The 27,578-nt window shown below is 42.9% G+C and overlaps 2 protein-coding genes across 11 annotated transcripts in view; one reads left to right on the top strand and one right to left on the bottom strand.

The window, feature by feature from the left end:
- THAP5 (THAP domain containing 5) overlaps nt 1-7,673 on the bottom strand; it is a 49,119-nt gene extending 41,446 nt beyond the window's left edge. For 6 of the 10 annotated variants that reach the window (XM_029614992.1, XM_029614996.1, XM_029614999.1 and 3 more), the window contains exon 1: nt 7,352-7,544. Coding sequence is in view for 1 of the 10 variants with exons in the window: in XM_029614995.1 (XP_029470855.1) it covers nt 7,352-7,527 (176 nt within the window). In the remaining 9 variants the exon portion in view is untranslated. The other 4 variants (XM_029615000.1, XM_029614998.1, XM_029614994.1 and 1 more) reach the window with 4 other exon arrangements.
- Nucleotides 7,674-9,250: 1,577 nt separating this feature from the next.
- DNAJB9 (DnaJ heat shock protein family (Hsp40) member B9) lies at nt 9,251-27,295 on the top strand. The gene is given in 4 exon segments (XM_029615004.1): nt 9,251-9,275; nt 11,445-11,654; nt 11,656-11,680; nt 22,385-27,295. Coding segments are annotated over 3 exon segments (678 nt in total). The 5' UTR covers nt 9,251-9,275; nt 11,445-11,456; the 3' UTR covers nt 22,840-27,295.
- The last annotated feature ends 283 nt before the right edge of the window (nt 27,296-27,578 follow it).

The raw sequence follows: 27,578 nt of genomic DNA, 5'->3' as shown, positions 1-27,578 counted from the left end.
TTCAACTATCCTTTCTTTCAGCAGAGTCTCCATTAAATTTTCCCACCACTGAGGTGAGGCTAACTTGGCCTGTACTTTCCAGCCTCCTCTCTGCTCCCACTCTTGTGAAGCGGGACTACCATTGCTCTTCTCCAATCACTGGACACCACTCCCATTTTGAAGGATCTATTGAACAGGTCACAAAGCAGACCCGCCAGCATATCTGAGTTCCCTCAGTATCCTGGGATGAACCTCATCAGTTCTCAAGGCTTTGTCCAATTTCAGCTTTCCTAGCTCTTTCCATATTTTCTTTGCTGTAAACAGAGTTTTGTCTATTTCACCCCCTTCCACAGTCTTGTTAATTAGTGACTGTCCTTTCCCAGGGTCTTCTTTAGTGAACACTGAAGTATTTTTATACTGTTGAGGGTGGCTCCTGTACTCGTGGTCATCCCTGGACAATACGCACACGCCGCCTTACCGAATGATTGGTTTGGAACCTGTACCATAGGTACTATTTGCCCCTCATTTTTCTTAATTCCCCTAAAAATGGGTCAGCAACTAGGGATGCCCCTGTATGGTACATACTCAGATGTGCGCAAGAAGAGAGACCTTAAGATAGGTACTTGGAAGGATGACGAATGGCCCCCAGAACGAATTGTAGCTTATTACGATCCAGCCTCCTGGGCTCAGGATGGCTCTTGGGGTTAAAGAACTCCAATTTACATGTTAAATCGTATTATAAGACTGCAAGCTGTTGTTGAAATAATTACTAATGAAACTGCAAAACCACTGAGAATATTAGCTACACAGCAAAAGGGTTTCTGGAATGCCATTTACCAGAACTGTCTAGCGTTAGATTACATACTAGCTTCAGAAAGAGGACTATGTGGTAAATTTAACCTCAGTAACTGTTGTCTTCAAATAGACGACCAGGGTGAAGTAATTGAAGAGATCACCCGCAACATGATGTCAATTGCTCATGTACCTGTGCAAACCTGGAAAGGCCTTGATGTCAGTGACCCATTTGGATCCCTTGGATCTTGGTTCACTAGCTTAGGTTCAGGATTCAAAATTCTAATTGGCTCCATGTGTACGAATGCCTTACTGGGACTTGTTGTCTGCCTCTGTCTGCCATGCCTTTGTATCTGTTTATGAAGATGCCGCGATCAAGTATCTGAAATGTTGATAACTCAGACCAGCACCCGGATCATGCTAAATCAGGGGTGGGCAAGTCTGGTCCTCGAGGGCTGCAAACCAGTCGGGTTTTCAGGATACCCCTAATGAATATGCATGAAATAGATTTGCATACAACTGAGGCAGTGTGTATGCAGGTCTCTCTCATGCATATTCATTAAGGATATCCTGAAAACCCGACTGGTTTGCAGCCCTCGAGGACCCGAATTGCCCACCCCTGTGCTAAGTCAAGCTGAAACTTTGAACCTGATGCTCCTGGCTTCCAATGATGACACCGAACCATTCCCCACCACCTATAATAGCTAGCTGTGAAAAATGAGCACATTGGTACTAAGACGGGTAAGTCTCTAGCCAGTAAGGAATAGCTTTAACTAGGCGGAACAACCTAAGAAAGGCGATATGTGACGCAGATAGGTGTGAAGGGTTCCTAGGAGAAACCCTTCAAAAGGGGGGAATGTATGAATAGCCAGCACAAAACTACACCTAGTGGATTGATAGCCAGCACACGTGACAACAGCACTGTGAAAATTATGAAAACGAAACTTACTTGGACTCATTTCCTGGAAATGAGTGCAGGGGCTTCTGTCCATAGTAACCAGGCACGTACATACATGCATAAATTTAATGACTGGTCATAAGGTAAGAGGTGGGTAAATGCAGACACCTGTTGATTGGCTGAAGGTAACCCTTTATAACCCGGTGCACTAGCAGTGTAACACTGAGCAGATTTGAGCTGTGCACCACTTGCTTTGTATTGCTTGCTGCTCCAAAGAAAAGACACATTTCTTTTAATAAACTTCTATTTAGACTCTTAATACTGGTCTTTACTGGTCTCATTAGTCCGAGGTTTTATACAAGTATTTAATATTTCGGCCATTTCTTTGACTATCTCCACACATTGATCCTAATCACCTTTTGATTTCACAATACCTCTTTGGACCTTTCTCTGATGTATCTGAAGAATGTTTTGTCACCTTACTTTATCTCTTTGGCAATCTTTTCTTCTGCCAGACGTTTTGCTTTGATTACTTTTTTGTCTCCCGAAGTTTTACCAGATATTCTTCCCTTTGTTCTTCGTTTTGGGATCCTTTATAATTCTTGAATGCTGCTTTTTTTGCTTTTATTATGTCAGCAACCTCCTTTGAGAACCAGATCAGTTTCTTATTTCTCTTACCTTTGTCTACTTTTCTAACATATAGATTTGTTGCTTTTGTAATTGCTCCTTTTAGTTTGGCCCACTGTTGTACCACTTCTCCCATTTTCTCCCAGTCTTCTAGCTCTACCTCCAGGTATGTCCCCATTTCAACAAATTCGTATTTTTGAAATGCAAAATTCAGGTCTTTATGTAACTTCTCCGTGTCTTATTTGCTATTTCAAACCATACCGTTTGATGATCACTGGTGCTGAGATGGGCACCCACCCAGACAGAGACAATCTCCCCATTAGTGAGCATTAGGTCAAGTATAACACCCTCCCTTGTGGGTTCCATTACCATTTGTTTGAAGACAGCCCCTTGCAGTGCATCCACTATCTCTCGATTCCACAGAAAGGATTCTCCAGTCTACAACTGGCATATTAAAATCTCCAAGAATCAGCACTTCTCCCTCTTTCCCACCTTTTGGATGTCTTCAACCAGATCTCTGCCTAGTTCTTCCGCCTGTAAACCACACCAGTGAAAATGGATGAACCATCTTTTTTTTAGGACTACCCAAAATGCTTCTTCTCTACCCCACTTTCCTTGCAGTTCAGTTGCATGGATATTGTTCTTGACAAAGAGCTACTCCTCCCCATTTTCTGTTCTCTGTCCTTCCTTAACAAGTTATAGCCCGGTATGGCTGTATCCCAATCATGAGAATCCGTGAATGAAAAATACTTGTAACATTCTCTTGTGTAAAGCATTATCCCAACATCTTTAAACAACCAGGCACTTATCTCTCAACTTGCTCTGAGTTATTCGTTTTCCTTAGGCAAATATGTGCCTTCCAAAATCACCAACTGTTAATTTGGCCACCACCAACTTTTCGCTTTAACGCTGCATCAGTGGGACTAGTTCTTTCTCAACCCTCGGTCTTGTGCTAATGTCATACTGTGGTGTGAAGTTTAGAAGTCTTGTCTCTGTGTGTGAGTGACCAACAAGCCCGAGGGTTGAGAAAGAACTAGTCCGCCCTGATGCAGCGTTAAAGCGAAATGTTGGCAATGGCCAAATTAAAGATTGTTATTGCACTTACTGTTAAAAATCTCATGGGAATTTTGACAACAAATGGTTATAGTAATAACTAGTTATTATTTTGGACACCACCCAAGTGTTCCTAGTATTTAAATGGCATGGAGGTCAAAGAAAGGTGCTGAATCCAGGAGACCACCCATGAATTCTTGGTGCTATGTATTAATGTCATACTGTTCAGTGAAGTCTCTAATTATGTGCGAGTTTTGAAGTCTCTAATTATGTGCGAGTTTTTATTGGAAAGAATCTACTGTGCTAAAACCCAAATGGACACCTGGCCTGGAAGTAAGCCTTATCCCACTTACGATTACCCTCATTATGGATTATCCCCTTAATGTTACCTGCAGTGCATAAGTCAAGAAGTGCTCTGTGTTTGCATTCCTAATAAAACCTCTACTGCAACAAATTCTGGATGCATGTGCTACAGAGGTCTTTAGCCTGACATCGTACTGAGAACCCTCTACTCTACCTCCAGCTTTTGCAGCTAGCTGGCCAGAGGAACCATGGGTAGTTTTAAAGGAATGGTTTCTTTTTTTGCCATTTTATGTTGCAGCCCCTGTGTTTTCTTGTTAGATTTCAGATCAAAAGAGAGATCTTACCCTGGTCTGAGACCAGCTAGAAAATTAAGTTAATTATAGTCATTGCTTGGTTAGAGCTAGGGTCTTATTTTGTGTGTTGATTTTTTTGTATGTGGTGCTAACTGCCCAGCCGGTTTCTCATACCAGGCTGGTCCCAGGTGCAAGCCCAATGCCAGATATTGTGCCTGTTCTGCGTGACTGACCTGCAAGTGTTGAAGCCATTCCAAGAGAGGATACCCCTGACCTAACAAGAACTAATGAACACATAAAATGGAGCACACAGAAGGTCCAAAAGCTTTTGTGCAGGATCAGTACCCCTTGGTCTACCGGAATTTGTGATTACCGGGATGGACTCTTCATCTGCCGTGCTGGACCCTGTGCCTGAAAGGAGAACTTCACCTAGTGCTTCTGATACATCTGACCCTGTGCCTAAAGGATGCACTCCTTTGTCTACAGAACTGGATTTTGAACCACATACTGTGCTTACCTTTACTGATCGTAACTACACATTCAGATCCTATTCCCAGTATTAGGGACTATACAAATCTAAAAGTGTTAAAATCTGAAAAGCTTCTATTCATAGGACATGTATTTGAACCCAGAACTACCACACCCATTTCCATTGCAGGACTTCTTGTGATATTTTCTGGCAAACCCATCGCCAATGGGGATAGGGTATGTGGCCAGATCCTGATGAAATTTTGAGGTGTCCAGAGGGACTCCTTGAAGGAGAGGAGGAATTCTGTCAGGGAACAAGGTGTGTTTCATGATCTTGAACCAGAGTCTGCTGGATCTGGGGCTGGTATGCTGTGCACAGAGCCCCAAACTGTCTCAGAAAACGCCAACTTCAACCTAAAGATAATCTGCTTATGGCCCCACCAGAGGATCTGGACTGGTCCTCAGAGTACTCAAAAGGAGTGCTGGGACAGTTCCCAAGAATTTCCAGCATTTAGATGGTGTGGAGGCCAAAGAAAGACATGGGAGCTGGAGGAGACCTGTGAGTTCTTGCTGCTATGTGCTAATGTCATACTGTGGTGTGAAGTTTAGAAGTCTTGTCTCTGTGAATGAGTTGTTATTGGAAAGAATCTACTGTGCAAAGACCCGACTGGAAACAAGCCTAATCCCACTTGTGATTACCCTTCATTATGAATTATCTCCTTAAATTTATCTGCAGTCAGAAAGTGCTGTGTGTTTGTATTCTTAATAATCCTCTACTGCAACAAATTCTATGTGCATGTGCTGCAGAGATCTTCAGCCCAACACCAGATTTTTGTCTTGCATGTAACCATTGAAACTAAAGCATCAATCAGGGGTATTCTGAAGACTGTTTCTCTCTTCCAGGGGCAGAAGGTAAATTTTACTCATTGCCCTGTCTCCCTTAAACTCTTCTTGTGGGTTGTCCCATTCTGTAAGGCCCATATGCCTTAAAATGCTGTAGAAGGGGAATGTCTTTGGTAGCCTCCTTAAACCCTTGAAGTATCGGATCTTTTGGGCTGGGGTCCATGATTTTTAGATCTGTCAGGGCTGATAGCTTCTCCTTCTACACAGGCGGACATTACTGGCTCTTCCTCCGAGGAGTATTCTTCTTCCTCTTGGGAATGTACTGGAAAATCATGGTCCAAGTCTTCTTCTAACCAGGAGCTTCCTTTAAACTCCTGTGTATGAAAAGGAGGGGGATCTGAAATACTTCCCTTGTTCTCTTTAAGCAATGGCTATATTCTGAAATCCTGGGGAATGGGAGCCAATCCAGCTTTTCTAGGGCACAAAATACCTGATGCATCAACACAAATTCGGGGGGGGGGGGCGCTCCTTCCAGGCCCCCACTGGACTCAGTTGTAATTCTGGAGGTGCTAATTCCCTCAAGAGAGTTCTGGAGTTCAAACTTCCTCCTGCTAAGAGGAGGGCCTTCCTTTTTCCTCTTGTGTGCCCAGCTCCCGACCATGTCACAAACAAGACAAAAGGATTGTGCAATGCTAGGAACCTGTTTAGCCTCACAGCCTGCATAACTTCTGTCTCTGAACATGGCAGTGAGTGAAGACTGCTTCTCTGCCACTTAGCTTACAGTTAGGATTTCCTTCTCACTGCTGCAAACTGCTAATTGCTAGGGTGGTAGGAAAACTGCTCCCTGCAGTGCTTTTCCTGACAATGGCAGGGTTTTCTTTAATTTTTTTAGTCAGAGCATCATTTCCAGGGGATCCACCTTCTGCAAACCCCCCCCCCCCAAAAAAAAAGAAAAAAACAAAACAATGCCTCTGTATGCATCGGCTCTCCCTACACTCTCTTTCCCAAGCAGTATTTATTCCCGGGCAGTAGTTGTTCTCAAGCTTTCCTTCCTACTTCTCTTTTTGATGCCCTTTTCATTGGAGGGAAGGGGAAGAAAAAAAGGAAGCAAAGAGATGAGATAAGGGGAGACTGGGGACACTGCTCAGTTTTGCCACCTTCTAACTTGACTAGTGCCCTTAGAGAACCCTATGGAGTCCACAGAACCCTAAGGGGTGGATTTTTAAAGGCTCATCGTCATGTTATAAAAAAGGATTCCCTCTGGCAGACGCGGGAGGGGGGAATATTAAAAAAAACATCGCGCAGCGACAGGAGTAGGCCTTTCATAGTTCCCTCCCAGTCCTATTGTCCTAACTACCCTTCCCCCCTCTCCTCCCCGACCCCTAAACCCACCCTAACTCCTTTATATTTTTTTTTCGTTTTACAACTTACCTGCTCTAAAGAGCAGAAGTGTGCGCGCGCTGTCCGGCCCAGACCCCGCCCCTTTGGAAAGGCCCGGCACTTCTGCGCCTACCGGGCAGATAAAGCAGTGTGGCCAGGCCGTTTCTAAAATGCGCTCGGCCCAGCAGGGTACGACCACGCGCGTATCTCCCAGTATTTATGCACACCAAGCTTTGAAAACTCGCCTGTGAGTGTACTGGGTAAGCCGCGTAGAAAGGCTACTTCAGAAGAAAAAACACACTACAAAACACAACTCTGCCCCGAAAGACTACTGTTCCAGGAACCAAGAGTGCTCTACCAAACTGAGGCTAACCCTAGGTTCTATCTGGAAGCTTTTGAAAAGACCACACTTGTGTTCAGTTGCTAGAAACCCAGACTACTAGCAACGCCACAGCCTAGCACCCAACACTTCCCTTCTGGCACTAAGTGAAGTCATAAGAGGTGTGTCCTCTACCTCCTTCCACTGAAGAGCGGAAATATTTCGTGAGCAAGGAATGGTGTAGCAGAACAAAAGGAACATATTTTTATATACATTTTTTACATCACACAAGATCACACATACACTAACTGGGGGCCCAATAATGAGGTGGGACGGCTGAGTAATTTAATTAAAAAGTAAGAACTAGAGCTATCACTTGCATGGAGGAAAACTTACGGGTAAAAACTCAACTTTCGCTCCTCTTTAATGCCTCGACCGCCTCGGCTCTTACAAGAAAATGCCGCGCAATAGCGAGTCATGTCTGACGAACGGAGAGTCAAACCGATAAAAAGTGGATGAGAACGTTCACGCGATAATGAGATATTTACTGCGTCAGAAACAACTCCAAGCATATCTACTTCCGCCTAAGTTTTACCGTATCACGTGACCTGAGGCAACATATTCTTCCTACAATACACTGTTCCGTATCCGGGGTCTGCTCAAGTCGTTTCCTCATTCTCCGACCTCTTTCCGGTTGGCTCTGAGCGTGACGTAGCAGGTGGCGAGTAATACTAGTCTTACACGTGCGCTTACCCATTAAGATCACGTGAACGGCAGTGGACCAATGGGGCAGCGTTTCGTGGTGTTTCGAGCGTGGCGGCGCTGAGCTGGCGGGAGGAGACTGGCGAGTTCGGCGCGTTTAGGATAACAGATAAGCTGCGTCAGTTAGATGAAGGGGACGTCTGGCGCAGTGGTCCAAGTAAGTGAGCAATAGATCAATCTGTTAGCGACGCAAGGTGGGTCTTATTCTGCAGTTGGGGTTTCGATATTGTCCCGGGATAGGAAGTGCTTGGGGCCTGCGCGGTATCTGCGCTTGGTATCATTCCTGGAGGTCGTGGCTGCTACCTTCTCTAGTTGTTTGCTGGGCATTGGAGCTGGCTAGCGCGGGTGGACACTGGCTTAGAGATATAGCTTCAGGTTTTGAACGAACGCGGGATGTTTCCTCCCATCTCATGGGGCAGCAGGTCTTTGGCGGCCTCCCTGCTGCATGGGTTGTGTGGAGCTGCATTTTAAGGGGTTTGCACCCCAAAACGTCTAGAGTAACGCTGAACTTCTTTTGGAGTGCAAGATTCGCCCTGCTCTTGACGAGGGCACTATGCTGGTTTAGTGAAATGGGTTCTTTGTTAGTTAGCTGCCTCTGAGTTTCGAATTAGTTTTCCTGTGAGACTTGTCCATTTTGCTTTCATGTTTCTTTTTAATTTTTGTTATAATGTGCAGTATTTGAGTGACTCTTGTGTTTTATATAATTTCTGGTGCAGCATGAAGCCTTTGGCTATAGAACAGAGCGCAGACTAGATAATTGGAGTATCTTAGATGTGTTCAGAGGGATCCATATAAGGAAAGAGTAGAGAATAAATGATTGGAAAAACTTCAGAATGTAGAAAAGTAATGGAACTAGAAGGGGAAAAAAAAAGCAGAATACTATAAACGTCTCAAATATTTTTTTAAATAGTTTCTATATAGTAGTAAAGTGAATACTTAAAATAAGAAAGGAACATTGTGTGCCTTGTATAATCTCACTAAAGTGGAGATTAAGGAGCTCTCATTGTATTCATTATTTGTATCCTCCCACCACAAATATGAATGGAATGGCATAAAATATTTTACTTCTATATTATAGTCTATGGCCTGTTCCCATCTTTACATGCCCTCCAGCTATACTCGTTGTTTGGTTATATTTATGGTTTGCTGTATTCAGACTTACTTACAAGTACTATTATATCTATTTTGGCTGATCAAACACTTCTAGGCAGTTTTCTGTTTAGTTGCTGAATTCAAGGGATTTTTTTTTCTATGGTAACATTCTAAAGCTTGTCCCAATTGCATAAAAATGAATTTCTTAAATGCACAAAAATACTATTGTTATGCATACCCTGACTACCCTCCACAAGATGCTATTTTCAGTTACTTAAACTATACTTATGTACTATATAAAGCCTAAATTTTCGATTGGGTGGTTACACACGGGGTGGGTCCTATGTGAACTGCATGCATTTTTGAAAGGGTCCGGCCACAGGTGTAACTCCCCATATGTGCAGAAATGCCGGACCTCAAAAAAGGGGCAGGGACATGGAGTTTACTTTTCCTCCGGACTGGAACAGTAAGTACTGAAATAAAAAAAAAAAAAAATTGGGGAACATAAGAAAATGCCATACTGGGTCAGACCAAGGGTCCATCAAGCCCAGCATCCTGTTTCCAACAGTGGCCAATCCAGGCCATAAGAACCTGGCAAGTACCCAAAAACTAAGTCTATTCCATGTTACCATTGCTAATGGCAGTGGCTATTCTCTAAGTGAACTTAATAGCAGGTAATGGACTTCTCCTACAAGAACTTATCCAATCCTTTTTTTAAACACAGCTATACTAACTGCACTAACCACATCCTCGCAACAAATTCCAGAGTTTAATTGTGCGTTGAGTAAAAAAGAACTTTCTCCGATTAGTTTTAAATGTGCCCCATGCTAACTTCATGGAGTGCCCCCTAGTCTTTCTAGTATCCGAAAGAGTAAATAACGGATTCACATCTACCAGTTCTAGACCTCTCATGATTTTAAACACCTCTATCATATCTCCCCTAGGATAGGTTTAGGGGGTTAGGGAAGTTACTTCCTAGTCCGCTCCTTTATTGGTGTGGACTGGGCGGGAACTGATTGAGACCCGATTGCATCACCTCATGTATTTTTCTAAAATTGCCCCCCCCCCCCCCCCATATATTCCTGTGGCTGTGAATGCTGTCTTTGCAGCATCTCCAGTCAACCTGGGGAACAATTTCATAAGATCCCCTTAATACGAACTACAAGTTCTTTCACTATTTAAGCATGCACTGATACAGTTAGCGCTGTGTAGTTTAGGGGTAGACATTGCTGAACATGTAGGTATAATATCTTTGTTTTGGGCTAAATATATTTTTTACTCTTCTTGAAGTTATACTCCCATTAGGTCTACAGAGGCTTGTGGCAGTGAGGGGAAGGGGAATGTGGAGGGAAGGATTAGAATCTGAGGGGATTATTAGCATGTGAGCAGTTTACTTTCCTGTACTTCTTGCCTTATGTCCTAAATCATTAATTAATATGTATTAGAACATTTCACTTGATAGAAGGTAATGCCTGTTTATGAATATTACCTCTAGCCAGTCATTGTTTGATTTATAGCTATGAATGTTACTTTTGTAAACTGTTGTGATCTATAGATGGAACGACAGTATATAATAGCTAAGCAAAACAATGCACTAAGGTAATATGCAGTGCCTGTGCTTAGTATATTGATAGCTAGTTCAGATTTTAACGTGTGCCAAGAAATGTACACTAGTATTAACCCATTTTAGTACACAGGGCTCAAAGGGACCAATGTAATGTGCACTGAAGCTGCCATGGGTTTGTGCACAGCTACATGTGTGTTTGCACATTTTCCTGCACATACCTATATGGGTATGCAATGGTTTTGTGCAAGAGGGGAAAAACACTTACTGACCTGCATTTTTTTTTTTTTTTTTGGCACGAGTGCATGCTAATGGCATGCAAAGGAAGCGATTATTCACGGGCAATGCAGGGAGCTGTGCCAGAAGATAGAAATGCTAGTGTGGGTTTTTTAGCGCCACGGTCAAGGCATGAGTTAAGTAGCAGTGACTTGGGGGGCCACTTTATTCCATTGCTTGCATTGGTGTGGTGTCGTTGTGTGTCTGTGCAGCTATAGTCTAATTACTATGGAGATTTCTGGTTGTGCCTAGGTGTTCCTGATACTGTGGTACATCCTGCGCCTTTACCAAAGGATGACTGCTGCAGAAGGTTTGGCAGGCTACCATGCATAGTGAATTATTACCCATTAATATAGTTGCTATGTTTTCAGCAGCCCAAAGTTATTAGAAATATATGCATGTCTATTGCGGGGTCATAATTTAGCTGAAAAGGGAGACCTGGTTGCTCGCCACACTGTTATGTGCAGACCGTTGGTGTGGATGCAGCTGCTTATTGCATAGTGCCTTAACATGTCTGTACGCATATTTCTTCATGAGTGAGTGGATTTGTGTGTATGTTTGCATAATTTTTTTTTTTTTTTTTTTTTTACATTACGTGGAGGCACCAGCTTAAACTGTGCTGGTTCGCTGTAGGTCTTATTACATCAGCTCCATAGTTCGGTTGTTTCAGTTGCTTACTACATCTCAGATATGCATTAGGAAGATGTTTGTTTGCCGTTTTTATTTTTCTTTGTGTGCAAATGTTCGTGTATTGTAACTTTAGTGATCAATTATCCATAATTTATTTTCTTTCAGGAATAGTCAACAATGGCAACTGCATATACTCAATCTGTCTTCACATTTGCCATTTGCATTTTAATGATAACAGAATTAATTCTGGCTAAAAAGAGTTACTATGATATTTTGGGAGTTCCAAAAAATGCCTCTGAACGACAGATCAAAAAAGCTTTTCACAAACTAGCCATGAAGTATCACCCGGACAAAAACAAAAGTCCAGATGCAGAAAACAAAATTTCAAGAAATTGCTGAAGGTAAGGCTTTGTATTTTTATTTGGTGTATGTTAATGTAAACAGCAACACCTAGTATTAGAGATATTAAATGCACCAAGGATGAGCTACTAGGTTGACTGTCTTCTAAAATTAATTACATACTGAGCATAAATTCCGAGTTGCACCTTTATGAAGTCATGTAGCTTGGGCAGATCTAGATGTGGGTGGGGTTCCTGTTAATTAGTTTTGTATCTTGGGATATATATGCTATAATGATAGGCTAGTTGAATGTTTTGCAAGTAGGGGTTTTGATTTTCTGGTGCTTGGTATTTTTAAGCTTTCCCATCTATATTTTTCAACAAGTTTGACTCGTTTTCTTTTGTAACCATAAACATTGAAATAAATAAAAGATGGATTTTTTAATTTTGGGAGTTCTTTGAAGAAATCTGAGCACAAAAGAATCAAACAGCACATTGGCTTCTGAATAGATATTTGGTTAGTAATGTGAGGTTGAATTTTATCTGGAGTTCTTCTGTCAAATGAGAAAAAGCAAATGGAGGGAATTGATAGTTAAAATTGTTGCCAGTTTTCCTTCTCACAATCTGTATTGTTAAAATACTGAAAAAATTCACATATAAATTAATTTGTATTTTACTTTAAATTGAAAAGTATAAGCCCTGTCTGGAAAATCTGGACAATTGAAACACTGACTAGTTTGCACTTAGTATTAAACATTTTGCTGCACACACAAGTACCAATATATCAAATTTTAGAAGCTGCCTCCTGAGATGTCTCCTTCCCAGCAAACTAGTGATGGGACTAGAGGGTAAGAGTGCAAGGTGGGACCTAGGCACATGTATTAAGAAATTCCAAGCCTAGCTGAAGAGCTGTCAGTCTGTAAATCTTCAGACTAGAGGATGAGATGAAATGCTATCACTTTTGCCAACACAAGTTACTCTTAAGTGTTATGACGCACTTATTTCTGGAGTTTGAATGCATGGTCTGTGCTAAATAAAAACTATGTATTAATATTCAGAAACATAAGTATAGTTTTTGTTTTGGTGTTGTGGATTTCCGGTTAAGAAAAAGGATCCACCTTTGTAAAGCCACCAGCAGCCTTCCCCTGGTAGCCACCTCCAGGAGAGTAGCTTACCTTCAGGAGCTTTTTACAAGAAAAATGGCTTTAAAAGAATTATTTCACATCAAATTAGAACTTCCTCTTTTGTTTTTATTGTGAGAAGAAAAAACAGGACAAGATGACATCGTAAGGCTGCTATTCCTGATACTAGCACAGACATTTATATTAATTTCACTTTTCCTTGTAAGCATACATACATTTGATAATGCATTTCCCTAAATCTTCTTACATTACTGTACCCCAGAGCCAATCAAGGGTCAGGCCTACAGCTCTCAATGCAATTGTATACTGATTCATCAACTTATATTTTAATTCCATAGCTTGCCCCACTGACCACTGTCTTAAGTCTAAGACAATGTATTCCTTAAGCCTCCATTTTGGAAAGGCAACTAGTGGTGGTTTTCTTCCATCCCACCTTGTGACATTCCTTCCTTCATTCCCATAAACATCGAGCCTTTCAGTTTCACTAACTGTATCCTAGGTGCAAATCAACATTTACACCTGAAAACAAGAAGCTGTTTGCAATATCAAATCATAAGACTTGCAGAAAAGGGACACTAAGCTAGTTTTATTTTGTTCCACAGCATGAAATACATTTCTCTTTAGCCTTTTTTTTTTTTTTTTTACTCTTCAAGCAAGGTTGGTTTAGCCTTTACATGTGTGTGATCTCGTCTGGCAGCACCAAATGGACTTCTCTTAGCTGAACTGTTCACTGATGAGAATGTGGATATAACCTAACTGGCATTCTAATAGTTACAAAGCTATATCTCAAATGCAGAGTTCAAATTATCCGGGGTTCAGTCATCTGGCTGCCGCATCAGCTAGTCATTGTTGGATCTACCCTGAATAGGACTTCTAGACATTCTTGGCAAGGAATTCTTCTGAAACGCCATATTTCCCACCTGTATCTCTATGCACTGGGTTCTGTGTAGATTACTATCCTAGTACTTAGTCAAAACCTGAGGGGTTTTTATTTTTTGTTTTTTTCTTGCACTCCACAGGAGACTTATTACCCACAACTACTTTTGAAGGTGGAGGCATTCATTACCTTCTCAGTGTAGTCTATGAACTTTCAACTTTTTTTTTTTTTAAACCATTCTCTCAACTCCTGATCCAAATCTTTGAGATAAGGCATCAGATAGCCAAGGAGCTCTAGGTCCATGGAGTCTGGATGCTGTTTGCATTTCTCCCAGCTGCCGTCCCACCACACTACTTGAGTTTTTTATCCCTATCAGTCTCACTTGACTCGGTCTCACTGAAGTGCAACAGCTTCAACCAACGGTAAAACAGCTGCCTCCCTGCTTAGATGAGGTTTCTATACCCCATGTTCCTAATTCACACACACACTCACACTCTCAAGGAGTGAGGCTTATTTCTGGATTTGAAGCCCTTGAACAAACATCTGCTTTTGTTAGGAATTGTAAACGTATTTCCTCCCATATGCTTTTCTCTTACATACAAAATTGGGAATGCATATGTGCTCTCGAATCTAAATGCTCATACTCGTCCTACCTTAACTTCAAGGTGGATTCTTCTCACTACCAGGACAGGGTACTCAGGTTTATCTTATCTGTGGCTTTGAGAGCCTTTTCCTATTGCCATAGAATGGTAGCTGCATCCCTCTGTCAGCAGGGGATGCATGTTCTTCCCTGTTCCTGAAAGATTGACTAATCACAAACTATTGAGAATAACTTGTTTTTTTCCTAGCGTGTAGCAGATGGACTCAGGACCAATGGGTAAAGTGCGCTCCTGATAGCGGTTGGAGACAGTCATATTTCAATCTGACAGCTCTAGTATATACATCCCTGCAGGAAGCTCTGCTCTTCAATATTTCTCCGTCTCCATAGCAGTTCTGGATTCTATACTTGTTTCCACAGCATTAGTATTCTAACCAAAAAAATCTTACCTCTACAGACGAGCCCCGCTCTCCTGCAGTGATACCTACGGGTCCCTCCCCCAGTTGAGAATTCCTGAGGTGATTTCTGCGATCCCTGGCAGGGACTTAGCCCCCGGCAACAGGTGCAGCTGAGAGGCAGTGGGTGCAATTTCAAGCGTGGCGGTGAAAGTGCAGGGAAATGCAGAGACAAGCTAAGGTAGAAAACGTCCTAAAAGTCTCTGGTCTCTGAGGCTCGAATAGCCGCACAGATTGCCAGCCGGCGTCAGTGCTACCAGATTGATCAGCCCTATCCAGGCTAGACCCCAGTCCGATGTGAGGGACCTCCCACGTGGAGACCCTCCAAGGTGGTTGCCATCACCATTTTCGATCGCTGCCCTGTCTGCCGATTCAAGCCATGCACACAAAATCACTTGTGCCCACGGCCACACTCTCAACTGTGCCGGGCGCATAAGTAAACCCCATGTGCACAGCGGCGCACGCATTTGACCTACACGCACAACTTCGGCACACCCGGAGCGCATAACTAAGTCTCCTGGCATACACTTGAACGCACAAAGCAGAGGTTTCTGCAGTCCTACGTGGCACAAACCATGGCACCACTGGACAAACTCAAGGCTCAAGTCCTCTGCCCAGCATGCCACATTAGAGCTGCGCAGCACGAAGAGGCCACGGCCCTGTGTCTACAGTGCGAGGAGGTTCTGGGTGAACCAGGTCAAGGTCTTCCCCAGCCAGTACTGGGATCCGGATCCACAGACAGTACACCGGACCTTGCTATCCCCAGTGGGAGCCTCCTTCAAACGGGGCTCCCCGGAGGACGCAGCGCCTCTCAATTTAGAGCCAGCATCTTCTGAGTAGAATTCTTCAAAAGCCTACATACCTTTGTCCACATGCAACCAGCGCCTACAATGACACAACCAGTCTTCCCCCCAGAGGACCCTAACATCCCGGGACCCTCTAAACTCAGAAGTGCCTCTCCTGCCCAAAAGCCCCAACATTTGGGACACAGACACCTCTGCCGAGGATCAAGACTCCCTGGAGGAAGGGGAAATCCCTCCAGGAACGGAACCTTACCCCAAACCATGAGGCGGTTCTTCACCAAAGACTAACTTTCAGACCTCGTGGTGCACAGCTTGAAAGAGCTCGCTATCCCAGGTAAGAGTGCCACAGGGTATCCGAAGACTAACTCCCTCTTAGAGGTACTTAGTCAGGCCTCCCGCCATTTCCTTTTGGTGCAAGCTGTTCAACAGCTGACTGACCTGGAATGGGAGGCTCCGGAGGCCACGTTCAAGGGAGGACGGACCCTAGCAGCCCTATACCCCTGGATTCTGCTGACAAAGATCTCATGGTATTCCGCAAAGTGGATGCCATGGGTCTGCACAGTCTCAAAGCGCACTACCATCTCAGTCGATGGAGGAGTGGCACTCAAGGATGCCCAGGACAGACATCTGGAATCCATCCTCAAACAGTCATTTGATGTATCAGCTATGTCACTACAGATCACGGCCTGCTGTGCCGTGGTGACACGTGCCTGCTTATCAAAGACCAGGAACACCACCATACCAGTCTAAGCACTAGAACCAGTGGTATCATTACTCACGGATGTGACCTCTGACCTGGTGCGCGCCGCAGCCAGAGGCGTTTCGTCCGTTGTGGCATCCAGAAGACAACTCTCTGGCTCCGAAGCTGGTCAGCTGACGCGATGTCCAAGACGAGACTCACGAGAGTGCTTTTTAAGGGAACCCTCCTGTTCAGAAGCGAACTGGATAAGTTAGCCGACAAATGGGGCGAATGCCCAGTACCGCGTCTACCGGAAGACAACAAGAGAAGCCAGCACCTCCCCCCCCCCCCCCCCCCCCCCCCCGAATGTCTAAGGGCAGGGGATCACAGCCCTTCAATCCGTACAAAAGTACATATCAAGCATCTCATCCCGCAGGAACAAACACAGCAAAAGGGAAACCGGCACAGGTCCAGGCCCCAGCCGCACCCCGCAATGAAGATCAGCCGACCATTGACAGAAAGAAGCAATATGGGGCAGACTTGCCCTATTCTACCAAAGATGGGCCAAACTTTGGACAAGTGGGTCCTAACCATCATTCGAGAGGGATATTAGCTGGACTTCTACAACATTCCTCCGGACAAGTTTGTGAAATCTCCCTGCCGCGACCCTTCCAAGAGGACAGCAGTGGAAACCACACCGACCAAATTGCTCAACTTAAAGGTCATAATGCTGGTGCCCACGCATTAACAAAATACTGGGCACTCTTCCATCTATTTTATCGTTCCCAAAAAAGAGGGTACGTTCTGGCTCATCCTGGACCTAAAGTCCATCAACGGCCACCTGAGGGTACCTCGCTTTCACATGTAAACCCTACGCTCTGTCATAAGGGTGATATAGCCTGGAGAATTTCTCACATCCCTGGATCTGTCAGAGGCCTATTTGCACATCCCAGTCCATCACGAGCATCAGCGTTTTCTACGCTTCGCGATCCTGGACACCACTACGAGTTCCAGGCACTACCCTTTGAGCTAGCCACAGCACCCCAAACATTCACCAAAATCATGGTTGTAGTGGCGGCGACACTGAGGAAAGAAGGAATCCTCGTATACCCATATCTAGACGATTGGCTGATCAGGGCAAAATCCCCAGAGGAAAGTCATCAGGCAACCACCAGAGTCAAAATTCTACTGCAGAACTTCGGGTGGGTGGTCACACACAAGATCTGCCTGCAGCCCTCCCAATCTCTGGAATACCTGGGAATCCGGTTCAACACCAGACAAGACAAGGTCATTCAAACTCCTCCAAGGAGAACAAAACTGATGAACCAATTGTGAAACCTGTTAAGCAGTCTTTGCCCCAAGGTGTTGGGACTACCTCAAGTCCTCAGTCTCATGACATCCACACTGGAAGTGGTTCCATGGGCAAGAGCTCACATGCAACACCCCTCTTCCCCCCCCCCCCCCCCCACAGCATTCCCTTCTGTCACAATGGAATCCGATGTTACACAATTATTCTGTTCGCATCCAGCTCCCGGAGGAGGTTCGAACCCAGCTACAATGGTGGTTACAGGAAGAACATCAGAGCAAGGGAGTAAGGCTATCCCTGCTGACCTGAATCCTGCTCACCACGGATGCAAGCCTACAAGACTGGGGAGCCCACTGCCAGGAACTGACCGCCCAGGGGCAATGGGACAAGGAAGAGGTGGGATTGAACATCAACTAGAAGCACGTGCAGTCGGGCTAGCCTGCCTATGGTTCAGTCACAGACTCCGGGGTGAATCGGTCAGTCATGTTGGACAACGCCACAACAGTTGCCTACATCAGCTGCCAGGGAGGAACCAGAAGCCAACAGGTGTCCCTGGAAATAGACCCCCCCCCCCCCCCCCCCCATGGCGTGGGCGGAATCAAACCTACAAGAGATCTCAGCCGCCCACATCGCGAGAAAAGACAACGTCACTGCGGATTACCTCAGCAGAGATAATCTAGACCCAGTTGATAGTAAACCGCTGGGGAACACCAGCCATGGACCTTCTGGCAACCCGGTACAATGCCCAAGTTCCCAACTTCTTCAGTTGCAGACGGGACTCACAATCCCAAGGGATTGATGCCCTAACCCAGGCCTGGCCACAGGAAATCCTGCTATACGCCTTCCCTCTGTGGCTGCTGCTGGGCGGGATCATCCGCAAGAGAGAACACCATAGGGGACAAGTACTTCTAGTGGTCCTGGACTGGCCAAGAAGGCCGTGGTACGCAGACATGCGAAGACTACTGACAGGAAGCCCTCTCCCTCCACACCGGGATCTGCTCCAACAAATCCTGATCCTCCACAAAGACCCAACTCTATTCTTTCTTATGCTCTGGCCATTGAGAGGACACACCTGAAGAAGAGCAGATACTTGGGGGCAGTGATTGATACTCCCCTCCGAGCACGCAAGTTTTCCACATCTCTAACCTACATACGAATATGGAGAATATTCGGTGCCTGGTGTGAAGAATGCGACATCTTCCCGCGGACAGTCAAAATTCCCACGATTCTGGAATTCTTGTAGAACGACGTACAGAAGGGGTTGTCTCAACTCCATCAAGGTGCAGGTGGCAGAGTTGGCCTGCTACAGAGCCAAGGTGGAGGGCAGCAGCCTAGCCTCTCACCCGGATGTCTCCCGCTTCCTGAAAGGGGTCAAACAGATCCGACCACCTCTGAAGTGACTGGTACCTTTATGGAATCTCAATCTATTCCTAGACTTCCTAGCAGGAGCCTCCTTCAGACCCACCCGTGGTCTGTCCCTCCTACTGCTAACATTGAAGACTGCATTTCTAGTGGCAGTCTGTTCGGCCCGTCGCATCTCCGAGCTTCATGCACTGTCCTGTTGAACCGTTCCTCAGGTTCACACCGGGATCCATACAGCTACGCATGGTCCCCTCTTCCTCCCAAAAGTGGTTTCTCACGTCCATCTAAACCAAACTATCTCTGCCATCGCCAGACGAGCATAAGGACTCTGAAGAATCTCGCCGCTTCGCCATCTTAACGTCGGCAGACTCCTAGTCTGATACCTGGAAAGGTCGGAATCCGTACAAAAGGCGGACTACCTATTTTGTCCTTCACAGCGGGAAGAAACAAGGGGAAGCGGCCTCACGGGCAACCATAGCTCGCTGGATCAAAGAAGTTATCAAGGCGGCCTACGTAGAGGCAGGCAAGCTTCTACTTCAAGTCGAGGCCCATTCCACTAGAGCCCATGCAGTATCCTGGGCAGAAACCAAGATGCTGTCACCCGCCGAGATCTGTCAGGTGGCGACTTGGACCTCCATTCACACCTTCTCTAGGTTCTACCACCTGGATGTTTAGGCTCGGGAGGACACAGCATTCGCAAAGGCAGTAATAAATGGGCCACAGGCAACCTCCCACCCGGTTCGGGAGTAGCTTTTGTACATCCCATTGGTCCTGATCCATCTGCTACACACTAGGAAATGGAGAAATTACGTACCTGATAATTTCACTTTCCTTAGTGTAGACAGATGGATTCAGCATCCTGCCCACGGCTGCTGACAAACACGGAAACCTCGAGTGACAATCCCGAAGAGCAAGACAAACACTGGTAAGCCAAGCTTCCCTCTAAGACACCCATATCTTCCGGGTGTCGGCGTTTCTCAGTTGAGTGCACTGGCGATCTCCAGCTATAACCACATCAACCAGTTCGTTAATCACGTTAACCAAGTTATTCAGTCACACATATATCCACAATAGCTTTTTGAAGAGAATACTGAAGAGCAGAGCTCCTGCCAGGGGTATATGTACTAGGGCTGACATCAGATTGAAATCTTATTCCGTCTCCAGCTGCTATCAGGAGCACACTAAACCCATTGGTCCTGAGTCCATCTGTCTACAGTAAGGAAAACAAAATTATCGGGAAAGTAATTTCTCCATTACTGCACTACCAATTTGGTTAGCTTCCCTAATTTCTCTTAGCACTTTACTGTCTGTCTCACCATCTTGGCCAGGTGGACGGTAGTATACTCCTATCACTATACTCTTCCCCAACACAAGGGATTTCTACCCATAAAGATTTGATTGTGCATTTAGTCTCATGCAGGATCTTTATCCTGTTGGACTCTCTGCCAACCCGGACATAAAGCACCATCCTGTCTCCCAGGTGCTACTCTCATTGCAATATAATTTGTTCCCCGGTATGGCAGTGTTCCATTGGTTATCCTCCTTCCACCATGTCTCTGAGATGCCAGTTAAGTCTGTCATTCACTGCTATACATTCTAATTATCCCATCTTCTTAGACTTCTGGCATTAGCATACAAACATGGCAAAGTGTGTTTTATTTGTATTTTCATTCTGCTTTTTAATTGAAAGGGATAAATTGGAATTTTTTAGTTCAGGTGAGTTTTTAGTTACAGGCACTTGGACTACTTTTCTTATTGGAACCTTACTGTTTGGATGCTCTAATTCTAATGCATCATTTAGTATCCTTTGAAGATACCTCCCTCCGAACCATGCATAATGGTAAAAACCTTGAAACTTACCCCGCCTGGTTTCCTCCCCAGAGATACCAGTGATGAAATAGACTTGTCAGTTTCAAAACATAACATTTATTAAGTAGCTTGGAGATCTTATAAGAAATGGCAGTATTTGTTTATTTCATGCATGCATACAAAATTAAAATAGAGGAAACGATAAGGAATCAGATTGTTTCCTTAAGGGAGTAAAGGAGCCCATCTTACAGAATATACTGCTTTGTGAGCAACGCCAGTTTACTCAATGTGTTAAATTTTTTCCTTTTATTTTTATACTCTGTAAAACATGGCTCGCATATGCTTACCCCTCCCCTCGCTCATCCCCCTATGTTTGCTCGTAATTTTCCTTCATGCGCCTCTCAAACATCACACATTCTGCTTACTTAGTACTTCCTTTGTCTCTTGTAACTTTCTTGGCACCTTTCTTATCAGGAATTCACTCTGCATTCTTATGTCGTTCCCAGCCTTGGGCTGACAATAACATTTTTCCCTCTTCAGGCCTTTTTATTCCAGTTACTAGTCAACATGAGGCAGTTTTCTTAAAGCAATAATTTAACCTAATTCTTCAACAGCTGAGCGACGCAGCTTTTCAACTACAGGTTAGCACCAGCAGTCTGGTTCCACCCTGATTAAGGTGGAGCCCATCCCTTCAGAAAAGACTCCCCCTTGCTTCCCCAAAAGGTTCCCCAGTTCCTTACAAAACTGAATTCCTCTTCTTTGCACCATCATCGCATCCACGCATTGAGACTCCGGAGCTCTGCCTGCATCTGGGGACCTATGCGTGGAACAGGGAGCATTTCAGAGAATGTTACCCTGGAGGGTCTGGTTTGCAGCGTTCTGCCTAAATTTTGGCTTCCAGAACCTCCCTCCCACATCTTATTTAGCTGTACTAAATACATGTCAGTCTCCTGGAAAATGAAATACCTAGTTAGACTTGGATACTTAATTGACTGAGGGGGGGCTCATGAGGCAACGCTTAAGCAGGAATTTCTGCACATGCTCAGAGCAAAAGCCCTACTAGCTAGGGGAGAAATCCATTTGGTTCTGACAGATGACTTCATCTTACTGTCAGCAAAAACAGTTTACAGTAAGCTAACTTTCTTTTGCTTGTTCGTTTTGCTTTCTCCAGCCTTTCTTCCAGCCTCTCCTCTTCAGTGGCAGGGGCTTTCCCCACTGGTGGCTCTTTTTTTTTTTTTTTGCCTGTTGGAAGTTGCTGTCTGCCTGGCTTCTTCCCCTCAGACTCTAAACATAGTTTCTCTGATCTGGGCCCAGCTTCTCCTCTTCCTAACTACTAGTTCCTTGCCTGGACATAGTCATATTTTAGGTGAACTGGTACTCTGGTTTTTTTTATAGCCATATTCATAAATATATGCGGACTTAATGGTTTTCAAATGTCTAGGAGAAGGAAGAATAAGTTCAGAACATAGTAAATGGCAGGAGATAAATGAGTGAGCTGAGAAACATGAATCCAATATTTTTAGGATACTTTTGAATATATAAAAACAGTAATGTTTGAGGCATACTACTAGAAAAGCTTTTTTTGTTTTATACTGAGGAGTAGCTTCACATTGAAATCAGTACTTCATGTTTCAGGACATGGTGTACTAGTTGTTGTTGGTGATGTGGTGGTGTTTGTTTATTAAGAAATAAGTACCAATACTGTAACATTTTAAAACTATTTTGTGGTTCTGCAGCTTATGAAATCCTTTCGGATGAGAATAAAAGAAGAGAATATGACCAGGTGGGCCATGAGGCTTTTACGAATGCAGGTGGAAGAAGAGGTGGTCCTGGAAACCCATTTCATCAGTCCTTTAACTTCAACTTTGATGATCTATTTAAGGACTTTAACTTTTTTGGTGAAAACCAAAATACTCATTCTAAGAAGCATTTTGAAAATCATTTCCGTAGTCACCAGGAGGCCCATAACCGGCAAAGGCGTCACTTCCAGGAATTCTCTTTTGGTGGCGGACTGTTTGATGATATGTTTGAAGACATGGAAAAAATGTTCTCATTCAGTGGCTTTGACAATACCCACAGACACACAGTGCGAACTGAAAACAGATTCCATGGGTCTAGCAAGCATTGTAGGACTGTAACTCAGCGCAGAGGAAACATGGTCACTACCTACACAGACTGTTCAGGACAGTAAACTACTTTACAGGCTGGGTTTCAATGTTGGGTTTGTGCACATGTAAACAAATAAAAGCTTGCTTTTTGTCTGTTTGAAAAATTATGAACTTTTGTTATTTAAAAATTGTGTGTTGGAAGTAATTTCTATTAATGTAAGAACATACAGCAATGGAAAGTGACTTAGTAATTATGTACTATGTTCTCTGGGCTAGAAAACTTGGCTTCCTAGAAGTAAAACATCAAGAAGCTTTTTGAAATTCACTATGAACTAATAAAGGTGGGTGCTATTTATGAAAACACCTTTTAATTACAATAACATGTTACTTGTTTGTTTTTTTTGGATCAGATTAAAAGGCTCAACACTGAGGAATAGAGCTGCAGAATAGCTGTATTTTGAACTTTCCTTTTGTACTATCTGTATATAAAAGATTGCCAGCTTGCTTTGCAGTTTTATATAAGAGAAGCTTGGAAAAATGTAATCCCTTATATAAATACTCAGGTTTCTTAATTACAATCTACCATAAAGAAAAGTAACTATAATATTTAATATGTGGCATCTACTATTTAAGGGCAGTAGATAAAATATTGATTTCTGTCCTCAAGTTCATGTACTACACTGTGCTGTTCTTCAGCTATCTGTCGAACTGATTTATATAATGTCCCAGTCATTGTCTTATTCGGTTTGTTTTTCCCAGAATGGAAGATCTTTGCACTGGATTTTTGGTAATATTTTCTGTACACTGCTATTTAGACAAGGGTAAATTTAAAGGGCAAAATTTGACTTTCCGGAGATAGGTAGAACAGTTTGCTACTCAAATTTAACACTTGTAGATAAGAACATAACATGTTGCCAAGCATTCTGTTTCCAACAGTGGCCAATCTAGGTTAGAAGTACCTGGCAAGTACCCAAAACATTAGATTCCATGTTAATAGCAGTGGCTATTCCCTATGTCAACTTGATTAATAAGTTCCTGGATAAGATGTCCATAAAGTTTTTAAACCCAGTTACACTAACTGCCCTAATATTCTCCAGCAACAAATTGTAGCTTAACTGCATTGTGAGAACTTTATTTGACTTGTTTTAAATATGCTACCTGCTAACTTCATGGAGTTCCCCCTAATCCTTCTATTATGTGAAGGAATAACAGATTCACATTTATCTGTTCAGCTTGGACAAGAGACAGCTAACTTAAGCCTTTCTTCATAGGGGAGCTGTTCCATCTCCTTTATCATTTGGGTCCTTCTCTTCTGAGATGCATTGGCTAGAATTGCAATGTTCAAGGTGCGGTCTCACCATGGGCTGATAGAAGCATTATAACATTCTCTGTTTTATTCACAATTCCCTTCCTAATAAAGCAAACAGGAATTTTTTGACTGCCACAGCACACTGAGCAGACTACTCTGATGCCCAGATCTTTTTCCTGGGTGGTAACTTCTAACATGAAACCTAACCCATGCAGCAGTTACATGATGCTATCTTTCCTTATATGCACCACCTTGAACTCGTCCTCATTAAATTTCATCTGCCATTTGGATGCCCAATTTTGCAAGGTCTGCTTGCAACTTATAACAATCTGCATGTGATTTAACTACTTTTAATTTTGTCATCTGCAAATTTGATCACCTCACTTGTCATACCCCTTTCTAGGAAAGCACCGGTCCAATACAGATCCCTGAGGCATGCCACCATTTGCCTTTTTCCACTGAGAAAACTGACCATTTAATAATGCTGTTTCCTTTCTCCTGTCCTTTTGTGGATTGCAATCCACAAATCACCGCTTGTCTCATGACTTTAATTTTTATAGAAGCCTCTCATGAGTAACTTAGTCAAATGCCTTCTGAAAGCCCAAATCCACTACATCTACCGGTTCACCTTAATCCACTTGTTTAACCTCTTCAAAAAAAAGTAGTGCATTTTGTGAGGCAAGATTTCCCATCGGTAAATCCATGCTGGCTCAGTCCCAAGTTTGTGTTCTGTGATTTTTGTTCTTTACAATAGTTTCCACTATTTTTCTTGCACTTGTAAGTACACTGAAGTGCAAATCCAATTTCTGCCTTTTTTTTTTTTTTTTTTTTTAAGTTGGAGTGAGGACATATGTTCTCCGAGTAACTTTTAAATTCTTGCATGTTCAAAAGGCAAAATGCAGCTCTTTTCCAGCCAAAAACACAAAATTGGTTTTCTTCATTGGATACTCTAATTTAATAGATTATACTGTATGTTTCAGGAATACATGGCCTACAGCATTTATCACATAACTTTGCTATTATCAGTATGCAGTTCTTTTTGGCTTTAATTTCAGTTTAGAGAAAATATGCCTGTACACTTCCCTCAATACAAGGTGATTTCTCTATACCCTGGTCATGTAAAAGAAAATATTCTGTGTAAAACTTGCTTAGAAGTGAGTATTTTAAAGGAATTGGCTGTGAAGTGTGCCATATCAGCATAACTGTACTGGAGACCAAAAAATGCAGTAGTAGATTGAACATTTTGTAATTACTAAGTCATGTTGCTTATATAAGTATTGCAGTGTGGGGTTTTTTTTGTTTGTTTTTTTCCTTCAAGTTTCAGTGATTAAAAAGATTGAAAGGACTGAGGAAAGGCATTTAGAATCTCTAGTTACACTGAATTTTATAACATTTGAATGCTCTCAGACCATACACAGGAATGTTTCTCTATAAAGCTTAGCCTTTTTTTTTTTTATTTATTTTGGCCTAGCCTCTTTCGAAGGTAGCTTAGAATAGAATAGTGTGACTTTTTTGCCTTAAGTTATATACCAGAAATCAAAGCTTAATTCTACCAGTTTAAGGTTCCTACACTAGTATTTGTCTAGAACGTAGTTTAATGGTTTAGTACTCGGACCAGATGAGCTTTGTGTGTTTGCCCTAGACACACAATGTGAAAACTCATTAATACATGTGGCCTAGTAATTTGTTCTCAAAGCTGCTGTCTTTCATAAAACCTAAAGTCATTTTGTGTTTTTTGTGTTTTTTTTTAAATTTTAAACACTTTAGAAAAGCTGTTGTACAAAATATTCTTCTGCAAAGTTGGTGGTTTTGATTCTACTTTAATCTCCTATGAAATTCATGTATCTTCTAGTAAGACTAGGAAGATTTATTTGTAGTAGCATGCCAGTGACTGCAGTTTTGTAAGCAATCTAGCAAAAGTAGATAAGGTTCTCCTCTTAGCCCAAGAATCCTCATTTGAAATATGTGGCACTATGTATAACGAGTACAGTCTTCCTAGATCCTGCCTCAGAATTCTATTGTACTCAATGCACTCATTCTCCCTCTTACTCTTAGGTGCTGTGAGGGTAACATCGGGGATTACATTTTCCAGTATTTGAAATAGACAATATTTTCCTTAGTATGATTCAAGGCTTGTATTTCCTTTACAGAGCTTGGGTATAGTAGGGAATCCTGGCGGTGATTTTGTCCTGAAAATTCAAAGGTGGGGCAGCGAAGACTTAAAATATTACTGCTTAGCTTTACTAAAGATTTATATTCCTTCATAGACTAACTTGTAAAATACAGGAATTAAAACTTTGTGAGAGATAGATCCTGCAAATTAATTGTTTACTTTTTTGAGCTTAAAGTTCACAGGTTTAGGATTTATTTAAAGGGGAAGTACCAAAGTATCTTTGGGGCTTCATTAAATCTTAAGGAGAATTGGTATCTGATTTGTTCTTCCCTTTTTAAATTGTCATATTACTTTAGTTTACTAAACTTAAATGTAATATCATTCCATTTCATTTTTCTGGCAAATTTTTCAGATGGTTAAACAGGTCCTGCAAACTTGTTGCAAGACCAGAGTTTTTAAAGAATCAAAAAGTGCCACGTTGGGCTCAAATGCTTTAAAACTAAGTGATTCAAGACCAAAGCCGCCGTACCCTCCCCTCCCCAAACAAACTGAAAACTGACTGCAGCGTGTCTCTGTCCCTCTCGGCTTCTCCTCGTGGTTAGGACATACAAAACAACCAATTGTCACCCAAATGCTGCATCAAAAGATTCAATTTTAGGATTTCCGTGTTGCCAGTCCTTTTGAACTGCGACTATCCAAGAGAAGCTATGATCTGTCACTTGGTTGGTGGCTGCAGGACTAAAGACAGTTTAAATTATGGGAGGGGGAGAGGCTATTTGACTGGCCAGCATAACTTTTAACTGTTTCCACTTTTTTCTTATGTCTGTACCCAAAGTCCTGATTCATTTGAAACTTTTGACTAATACCTCATCTTCTGTGTGAAAGTCAATAACTTCAGTAGTATGTGCAATATTTTTTTTAGAGCAAGAATTTGATGTGCTTTTATTCTGATTTTTGTGCAAATACTTTTGCAGTGTAATTTGTTTATGTAAAATTCATTGTTCTGCATATTTCCACAGCATACTTCATGTTAATATTAATCCTCTAGATAAATATATCAAGTTGCACATGGAAAAAGAGTGCATGAGCTGAATAAAATACTTATGATTTGAAAATTTTTGCTTTGCAGTTTTTTTTGTTTTTTTGGTAACATTTATCATGTTGAGTGCTAAAAATCCAGTCACTCTCCAACAATGGTTCTGAAAATGTGGTCCTTCCCTTCAACTGATGCCTGTTCCATTTTGAAAAATGTTTGTCCATTGCTGAGGAGGAGTTAGGGATCAGCTGAATGAAGAACTGATATAGGAGTAGGGAGAATCAACCTTGTCTACTAGTCAGAGCAAAAGCAGTAGCTCAATTTTGGTGTCGTGTGTTTGCTTTTGGGTTTTTTTGACCAGACA

This window comes from Rhinatrema bivittatum, chromosome 9 (assembly GCF_901001135.1).
Source record: "Rhinatrema bivittatum chromosome 9, aRhiBiv1.1, whole genome shotgun sequence".
NCBI lineage: Eukaryota > Metazoa > Chordata > Amphibia > Gymnophiona > Rhinatrematidae > Rhinatrema > Rhinatrema bivittatum.
The sequence above is the reverse complement of the archived record's forward strand: the minus strand, read 5'-3'. Positions and strand labels throughout refer to the sequence as shown.